The 9,625-nt window shown below is 60.2% G+C and overlaps 1 protein-coding gene across 1 annotated transcript in view; it reads right to left on the bottom strand.

Annotated features, from left to right (window-relative positions):
* The window catches only part of STK32C (serine/threonine kinase 32C), a 50,478-nt gene that overhangs the window by 17,737 nt on the left and 23,116 nt on the right, over positions 1-9,625 (bottom strand). Inside the window, exon 2 of the mRNA XM_008589460.1 lies at positions 964-1,115. Coding sequence (XP_008587682.1) covers positions 964-1,082 — 119 coding nt within the window. The 5' untranslated portion in view covers positions 1,083-1,115. The remainder of the gene's footprint in view (positions 1-963; positions 1,116-9,625) is intronic.

Genomic DNA, 9,625 nt, shown 5'->3' with positions numbered 1-9,625 from the left:
CTGTGACACCCCAGGGCCCTGAGGCTTCAATCAGCATCTCCCCATATCTGCACAGGCACAGCCGCCCTCGCAAGGCCAACTCCCCACCACGGCACCATCCAGCTCCTTCTCCCCAGGAACCACAGAGCAGAGCCACATGACACCATTCCTGAGCCATGTCATCAGCTTCTGGGACATGGCCCCTGTCCACTTTGAAGTCCCCCTTCCTATTGTGGTGACCCCAGGTAAATAACCAGGTAGGGGCAGTCTAGGCTCTGAGTGAGCCCCTGAAAAAACTGGCACCGGGTCCCCTTTCAAACAGAATGCACCTGCCCCTACTCTCTGTTATCCCCAGTGATGGTGGGGCTGCCTCTTTCTTTAGTTCAGCTGACAGATACTTGGGTTGCATGGGCGGGGGAGGAGGATTTAAATCTCCCAGGGCTGGTATCACATGACTGTCCAGGTGCTAGGAGCACCCTGTGCTCTGCAGGAGCTTTTAGGGACAACGCCCAGCTGTGAGCACCTCAGAGCACAAAGCCTACTGCGGGAGGCCATTGGGGGGGTCCCCTGCACTGACAAGGACCTCTGCATTGGGAGGACTTCCGGGGAGGAGGGGGTGAGCCTCGCAGCAGTCTGCAGGTTTCTACACCTCCCTGGAGCTGGTCTTGGTGCTCATTTCTTAAAGGAAACTCAGGTCAGACCCTAACCTCTCCCCCACTGACTTTAGAGCCAGAACTCCATGGGCAGCAGACCTCCACTGTGGGTAAGCCCTGGGCTCCAGCAGGCCCGGGGAGGACCCTGCATTAACCTCAACATGCTGGGGAGCCAGGACCCGTGCTGCCCAGGGCACAGGAAGGGAGCTGGTGGAAGGGGTAGGGAGGGCCTGTGGGCATCAGGGTTACCAGGTGGGGCAGCCTGGGGCGGGGTGGCAGGTCTTTCTGCAGCACGGCCCTCCCCAGCCCGGAGCCCCAGGTGTGAGCTAACCAGAGGTTCACCAGGAAAATATGCTCGATCTCCTGCAGGATCTCCAGCTCGCGGAAGACGTTGCGGACCTCGTCACGCTCGATGCACTGCTGCTTGTTCATGTACTTCATGGCGTACATCTTCTCCGTGTCCCGCTTCTGCACGATGCACACCTGTGGGCAAAGGGTGCTTCAGTGAGGACGCACGTGGTCCCCGCACCTCGCAGACACGGCACACGAGACTCTGAAACAACCAGGGTTTCAATCTGCGGTGAGACAAGTCTGTGAACAGGCAGCTTCTGCAAGCAGGCAGGACCCAGCCTCACCGCACCCAGGTGGGGGCCCGAGCCAGCCGCAGCCTGGGCAGGTGGCTTCACCTTCCTAAACTTCAGTACCCCCTCCCCGGGGCTCAGAGCAGCAAGTGGCTTCGAGGCTGCTGGGGAATGGATGAGAGAACCCTCTTAGCACAGAGCCCTGTCCCCGGGAAGCCCTCGCCCAGCGCTCCCCTCACAACAGGGACCCTCCGGGATGACGGTACCCACACTGCTCTCAAGGTGCGAAGCCCTCTGAGCACTGAACTGCCAGTGTCAGCTAGCAGTGCTGACATTGCTAACACATTGCTAACACATCGCTAATTGCGTGGCAGGGGGGGTCAAAGTGAGGAGAGGGTGAGAAGCGGGCAGGGAGTCCCTCGTGGCCTGGGAATGTCAATCAGAATCAAGGACAACGTCTCCGGAGGGAAACCAGAATTAAGGAGCAAACCGTGGGCGGTGGAGCCAGCCCCTCCATCCCCATCCAGGTCGTGGAGGGGTCTCTCGGTGGGTAGCCCAGAGCCATCTCTGAGGCTCTCCATCAAGGAGATGTGCAGATGTCCAGGACAGAACCCCGGGCGAGGGTCATACCACGAGGCCTTTGGAGGACCTCCCACCCAGGAGGCCACACATTTTAGGGCAACGAGCCTTTTTGTATTGTTCTTCACATTTCAGCAAAATGACCCAAAAGCTGCCCACAGGATCCGGGACACCCTCCCTGGCCAGCTGCCCCGGGCGCGGGGTGCAGACCCAGACCCCGCCGAGAGGGCCTGCGGAGCACGGGCATAACCTGCGTTTTCCTGTGTCCTGGTGTGATTTCCACGGCCTCCTGCTCTGGGGAAGATGCCAGAAATGCAGACTGACAAAAAGAGAGGGAAAGAGCCCAGGCACCAGCAGTTCCCAAACTGAGTTTGATGAAGTGCAGTTACGCCCATTGACAGCCACATCACCTGCTGATCACGTTGGCTCTGCAAGCTCTTTCTCAGGATTCCTGCTGGGTTCTTCTCTCTCCTTGGCAGAAGATCTGGGGCCAGGAAGGCAGTGGCAGGCAGGGGGGTGCCTGTGGGGCTGCCCGAGGGGCTCCTGGCCAAGGCTTGGGGAAGGAGAACCCCAGGGCTCCTCCAGTGGCTCTCGGACCTGACACCAGGCCAAGCCCCCCTGGAGATTCTAACATACCACAAGTGGAGACCACCCTCCCAGCTGCCGTCTGAAGAGCAGGCTGTGGCTGGAGCTGGAAGGCCTGGCTGATGTGGGGCTACCTGTCATAGACTGTCAACCTGGAGCAGTAAAATGGGCTTCTCATGCAGACTTCAGCCAGAACCACAAGCAACATCCTCCAATGGCTGAAATGCAAGGCCACAGACGCTGGGAAACGCCTGACGCAGACACGTCACATCCCAGAATAAGTCCCGCTCCTAAGGACAGAGTCGGCTCCTAATCACGTGGGCGCAACGCAGGAAGAGCACCAACTTTCAGGTGGGCGTGGGGTCCAGCCAGGCAGGGGCACCCTCCCCACGAGGGGAAATCGAGCTGTAGCGACTCAGCCCGCCTCATGCAGACCCTGCTGCCTGAATTTCCAGGATTCAGTGGAATTCTGAAAGAGAAAATTCTCTGGTGCTTCAAGAGGGGATATGCCGACCACATCGCTGGAGGCAGGAAGGACGGGCCTCTTGGTGGCACAGAGGGCTGCAGCTCCAGCCAGGCCAGCAGAAGCCGGGAGGTCTGGACTCGGTCGACAGCCTGCAAGTCCCGCTGCTCCCAGACCCTGCGTGGGCTCCGGGCTCCTCCCACCGCCCTGGAACGAGGCAGCCTCGATCAAGGCTCAGCCTCCTCTGTGAGAGCTGGGGCAGGTCCATGACCCCCGCAGTGTGGCAGGAGGGAGCAGGGAGGACGCTGCTCCTATCCCCCCGTGACAACGGGCAGCTTGGGCCTCTTGCTGCTTAGAGGGCAGCGATCCTGCCATGTGGGGAGACACAGCCACGTGGGAAAGAAGCAGAATGTGTCGGCGGCCCTCACTTGAGCATCCCGGAACCCTGGCCTCGCCTGTCCCAGCCATCTCCCTCCTGCAGCTCCTCTGTCCCTTCCTGGTCCCACAGCTGCCACTGGCACTCACCCACGTGGCCAGGGCCACGCACCTGTTCCTCAGCTTCCACTCCAGCCGCTGTGCCCATCCCCGCCCAGTGGACCCTGGCCACGCTTGCTCCTGATGAAAGCCGAGGGCGGCCCCTGCTGTCAGGACAAAACCCGTCTCCTCCCCACGACCTGGCTCTAGGCTGACTTCCGACCTCCTTGCCCCACCCTTCCTAGAACATTCCAGGCCCTGGCCCACCTGGCAGCAGGTGCTTGCTGTTACCTGAGCTGGGGACTCTCTTTCTGTGACGCGTCACCTCCTCAGAGAGCCCCTTCCTGGAAGGAGGAACCCCTCCGTGTCTGCTTTTGCTCCTTATTTCCAGCCCTTACTTCATGCTCCGATGCTTCTGCTCGCTGTTTTCTGTGCCTGTCCCTCAACTTAACTCCTGGGACGGTAGAGACTCGGTCCGCAGAGCCGGGCAGGAGCAGGGCTTCGGGTGTTCGCCGAACGCAAGGACAGCCAAAGCCTCGGCATCTCACACGCCTTCTGCTTCACCAGCCCACGGGCCCCCAGGGCCAGGCACCCGCCCCTCAGCACAGTGTCCTCCGAGAAGGTCCAGGGATGACGCCAAGACAAACTTGATGGCTGACACCTGCGTTCATCCAGCAACGCTCCCCACGTGGCCCCTCACGGAGCCCCTGCAGGCTCTGGGAACCACCACAGGCCTCAGGGGCAAAAGAATTCAAAACACACTAGTCTGGTATATTGACCATTCTGAATTCAAGGCACTGAAAATGCAGCAGGTGAAGGGAGTCACTCCGGCCCACTTCTCTTTCTTAAAAGCAGGCGATGAAATTCCCACGTGAAAGGTGCCCTTCCTGCACTGCAAGGAAAGCAACATTCCTACCACCGAGGACGGGAAGTCGAGACTGACAGAATTCTGTAAGCCTCCCCATCTGATTTAGTGGCTCTTCACAACCTACCACCCTTTGTCCAAGTCAGCCCATAAGTGACTGACGCTTACGGCTTCTCTGGGTCTCCATTTCCTGACGAGGGCCCCCGTGGCACGTGAAACTTGCATCGAACAGATTTGTATGTTTTCTCCTATTGATCTGTCTGACGTCGGTTTAATTGTCAGGCCCAGCAGAAAACCCTGAGAGGGTAGAGGTAAACTTTTGACTTCTCTACAGTGGCCACCCCGTGGCAGAGAGCCCAGGTCTCCTCCCATCCTGTGAGGGAGTGGCTCTGCTGCTCTGCCATCAAACTCATGTGGCATGGAGCCCAGGAGAGCCCTAGGGAACCGGATCCTCACGGGAGCACTGATGGGTCTGAAGGAGGTTCAGAAGGCCCAGCAAGGCCGCCTCTGGTCCAGAAACCCCTAGACGAGGGGCAACCTCAGCGGCAAAGCCCCGGCCTAAGTGTCCTGGGGAGGCTGGGTGTCCCAGGCCCTCCTAGCCCTCACCACTGACTGCCCCCTACTCTGGGTTCCACCGTGTAAGGACGCCCTCCTTGGCCAATGCTGGGGCCAGCATCGCACAGTGTGCCACCCAACATCTGCAGGAAGGACCAGCGGCACCTCACAAGTCAGCGAGCTGCAATCATGTCCTGGCACACAAGGGGCCAGGGGCAGGCATGGCGAATGAGGGGGCACATCTGGGCAAGCCCCTCTGGCATGCTGCATCTCCCTCACCATGGTGAGTGGGTGCATGGGCAGAAGGAGGGGACCCTGGGGTCTAGTAGCACAGGGTCCCACTGCTGCTCTGAGGCAGGTCCTGACCGCAGAAGCATCTCTCACCTTGGACACTGCACCTCCCTTTACCTCAATGGCAACTTCCCAAAAGCATTGGAAGTTTCTTTTCCTGCACCTGAGACCCAGCCCCTGGGGAACTTCGCAGGCGCTGCTGAGTGACAGGAGTGCTACTCCTGGGATCCCACTGCACCCTGCACACACCCGCTACCTCTCCAGCTCTCACATCTGGCCCTCTGGGAGGGTCACAACCATCCCCTAAGCCCTGGTGCTGAGGTCGTGTGGCTCATGGAGACGGGGGATGTGGGGGGCAGGCTGCCAGATCCTTGGTCTAGGATATGATGTCTGCCCATCACTACAGGCCGGCAACCTGCTCCCAGAGACTCGTTTCTTTGTTTCACTGACTCGCCCTCAGCACCTCCCACCCTCCGCCCGTCCCCTCGGCACCTGCAGCAGCGCCTACCCCCAGCGAGGGCAGGACCCGGCACAGCCATGGGGTGAGGGAGTGTCCCCACTGCTTTGATGTGGCTGCTCGAAGCCCTGGGCCTGGAGAAGGACACGCCGTGCCGTTAGATCTGCATCTGAGGAGGAGCCGCTGCCCGCCCGCTCTGCCCACATCCAAGCCCCACCATGGCGCAGTGCCAGGGCACGGTCACCACCTCATGCAGCCGACACAGCTGCCTGGGTCAGCCGCTGCCAGGGCTGCTGTGCCCCACCCGCCTCCTGCTCAGTGCCCCTAAAGCAGCCCCCACCCCCAGGGACCTGACTTTCAGTGGTGGCCACACTGTTCCCAAACCAAGGGTCCCTCGGCACTTCCAGCAGACCCTGTGGTGGCCGCCCCGCCCCACCCCTCCCTGGAGGCCCGAGGAGTGGGTATGTGTGAGGGGAGGAAAGTGCACACTGAGGAAAGTGCTTAGGGCCCCTTGTCGTTTTCACGACTCGGGAAGGTGGTCTCAGCCCTGTGAATTGCTTGAGGGACATTCTCTTAATTGGAAAAATAAGTCTGCCAGGTTCTCGGGCTCTGGTTCAGGCCGCCTGAGAAGACTCTGTGTCACTGCCTTCGCCTCGGGGAAGAGACCTCAGGCCCTTCTCCAGGCCTATGTTCTGTCACCCGGTCCCCACCTGTCGCCAAGACGGGTCAGGACAGCAACCCTCTCCTGTGGACAATCTGGCTGGCCCTGAAGGCGAATCTCCTTTCTTCCTGGGGAAAGTACTTGCTGAGAAGAGTTTATGAAAAATGTCTCCTGGTTTTAAAAAGCGGTAAAAGACTAAGACTAATTTTTTCATGACTGACATCGTCCTGCACACAGCAGCCAGGCATTAAGTCCTAGGATCAGCCCCCATCTTCCTCTTCACCGTGGGTGGCCGCCACCCCAGGAGGCGCCGCCTGCAGGGAATCTTCATGCCATCCCACAGACACCCTCTGCAGGGCTCTGTCACTCACACTCCCCACCCCACGACCCGCCAGACGAGGCAGAGGCCAGCCTCGGACCCGGTCCTGAACCTGCAGGGCTCCTCCCTCTGCCAGGGAGCTGGTGGCACAAAGGGGATCCACTCTGAGGCTGGTCTTTGCTGACAGTTCCAGGCCATCTTGAGTTTCCACCTGTAGATTCAACCGTCTTCCCCACCAGCCCCCGGCCCCGCTCTGGAAGGGTCCACATGGTGTCATCCCATGGGTTCCATGGCCACCCAAGCACGGGGGTCCCTCAAGCCACCGCTGCCCTTGCCAGCCTCAGGGACTTTAATGGGCTGCCCCACAAAACCCTCCACTGCAAGGACATTGTAAAGGTGTCTTCCTAGGTAATGAGTACCCATTCCTGAGCCGTCTGGAAGGCACCCTGCGGAGACGGCTGTCATTAAAAGAAATTGCCAGCCCATCCGTCACTGTCGATCCGCAGGACCGAAGGAGCTCATCAAACCCTCCGCTGAGCGAATCTAGGGCGTCAGGAAGCACCCAAGCCCGGGGCACTCACCCGTCTTGCTGCACGTTAATGCCCACTCCCAAACCTCAACTCGAACCCCCGAGAACCACCCTTCTGTGGTCCACACTTCACAGGGTTCAAGGAAGTGCAGTTCCAAGCACTGGCCACAGCTGCTCCACGGGCCTGCCGAGCGCAGGGGAGGCACGGCGTCCTGGCCCGTCACACCAGCGCCCGCTCACCCAGACACAGGAGGCGGGCTGGGGAACAGCCCCAGGTGCTGACATAAGTGCGCCTCGGTTCCGCCCCAGCCGGAGCAGAAGGGCCAGCCAGGAGGGTGGGTGGGGCTGGCCCCCCATGCACTCCTGAGACAGAGCCGGGAGGGACCACAGGGTGGCCGGGTGGCAGGGCACGGACGATCTGCTCCTTTCCTGTACTCTGCAACTCGTGACCACAAACTTCATGGCTTAAAACAACACTGACTTACGCTTTTACAGTTCCGGAGGTCAAGAGCCTGACATGGGCCCGACTGAGGGCTGGTCCCCCGGATGGTCTTGGGGAGGCCCGTTCCCTTGAGATTTCCAGCTCCCAGAGGCCACCTGCCCTCCCTGGCCCGTCCTCTCTCCTCAAAGCCAGCATCTTTCCGTCTCCCTCTGACCGACCAGTCCACTTGTACGTACCCTGGTGGTCACGCTGGGCCCACCTGGATAGGCCAGATGTGCTCCTTATCCCAGAGGCAGCTGATTAACAACCTTAATGCAATCTGCAACCTGAGTATGTTATCTGCAACATATTCACTCTGGGGATCAGGACGTGGATGTTTTGGGGGCCGTCATTCTGTGAGCACAGAGGTACCTGCAATGTTTAGGGCCTGGCCCCTGGAGGCACTTGCCTGGGTCATGTCCTGGCTCCGCGGAGCCCCTTCCCTGAGACCTGGCCTTCCTGTAAAGTGAGGGTGATGGCCCTCCCTCCAGGGGTCTCTAGTGGTCACAGGAGACAGTGCCATGTGCTGCGCACTTAGTACAGGGGTTGGCCCAGACACAAGGTGTTTCTGACATGGCACAGGGCCTGTGTCGATAGGCTAGAGGGCCATGGGCACAGAGAGAAAGTGCTCGGTCTGGCACCAAGGGCTGTAAGTGTGGCCTCTCCAGGGAGCCGGACGACACAGTGGCACCTGCTCTGTCCAGGGTTGGGGAAAGTCGGGACAGGAAGAGCCTGACAAAGGATCCCTGAAGGCACAGAGGCCACACCTGCTTAAGAGTGGGACCAGCAGCATGTCAGTGGAACAGGGAGAGGACAGACGGACACCGAGGAAAGCGTGACCAAGTATGAATGATGTGGCCTCAGGAGAGCTGGACTGTGAGTGATGTTTCCTTAACGTCTTGCGTTTTCTACAATCATTGTTAAAATTACTATCTTGAAAGTTGGTTGAAATTTTCAGAATGAAAATAAGGGTCAGCCGCAGTAGGCCACCAGCCGCCCTGGGCTCAGCTCCAAGGCCACTCGCAGTGGGCAGTGTCACGGGCTTGTCTGTCAGCAGCACTGCCAGCAGGAGTGACCTGTCATCTCCCTTGAGCACACATGCCAGCCTGGGGGCAGGGAAACCCAGGTGCTGCAGAGGGGCCTCAGCCTACCACCTGTGCGCAGAGGTGGAGAGGAATACCTTCCAGAGCCGAGCAGGGCAGGGATCGCCTCCCACCCTATGGCCCACTGCACAGCCGGAGGCATCGGCAGCTGTGGCTGCAGAAAGAGGCTGCGAGAGGGAGGGGACACAGCCCTCCTGCCCCTCCACAGGGCTCAGCCAGGCAGCTCCAGCCAGGGCTCCCCCCTCACTGCTGGGGCCGGGGCTCCTGGGCCCACCCCAAGCAGGGGCTGCCTTGAGGGGCACCAGCACCCACAGCCCAAGGCCCTTCACAGCCAGGTCCCAAGTCTTGAACCATTTCTCTCCCTTTGTTTCTCCCCGTGGAAGCCACCTGCCCAAGGGAGCTGATCCTTTCTGTCGTCCCACATCACTGTTAACAGGGATCTCTGGGGAAGGGTGCTTTCCCTCAGCATGCAGGATCCCTCCAGCCCGCTTGTGGCGGGGAAGCCATTCCTGGGCTTTCGGCGCCCGCCACCCCAGCCGCCAGCGCTCAGGAGCAGCTGACAGTCACGGAGCATCTGCTGCTCACCAGGCCTCGACAGATGTGATCTCACCCTCCCTGTAGGCTTTCTTAGCTAGGACCACCCCTCCCGTAAGCTGGAACCTGAGCCCGGCAGGCTCGGATCCTTGGGCACCATTTGGGGCTGGCCCCCAGCCCTAGGACCTGGGCTCACTCTCTTTCTATCACCCACGGCCAGCGAGCACTGGCAGGAAAGCCTTCCCAAGCTGAGCCTGGCCTCACACACCCACAGCACCCATGTTCAGCCCAACGAAGCATCAGATCTATCTTCCCTATGGCCTCAGTTTCCCCATCAGCTGGAGTCTGAGCCCCGCCTGGCCCTGGATGAGGGGTTGCCTGGGGAGCCAGAGGAAGGTGGGAAGAGCAGCCTTGGGACCCAGCCTCCTGATGTTTGGGCTCTGAGTTCTGGAACGTTCTTAGCTCTACTGCAATTCAAAGAAAGCTTCTGTCTCTACGTGGCAGCCCCGTGCAGGC

The sequence above is a fragment of the Galeopterus variegatus genome, unplaced genomic scaffold (genome assembly GCF_000696425.1).
Source record: "Galeopterus variegatus unplaced genomic scaffold, G_variegatus-3.0.2 Scaffold5461, whole genome shotgun sequence".
NCBI classification, from domain to species: Eukaryota; Metazoa; Chordata; class Mammalia; order Dermoptera; family Cynocephalidae; genus Galeopterus; species Galeopterus variegatus.
Note: the sequence above shows the minus strand (reverse complement) of the source record. Positions and strands in the feature narration are given on the sequence as shown.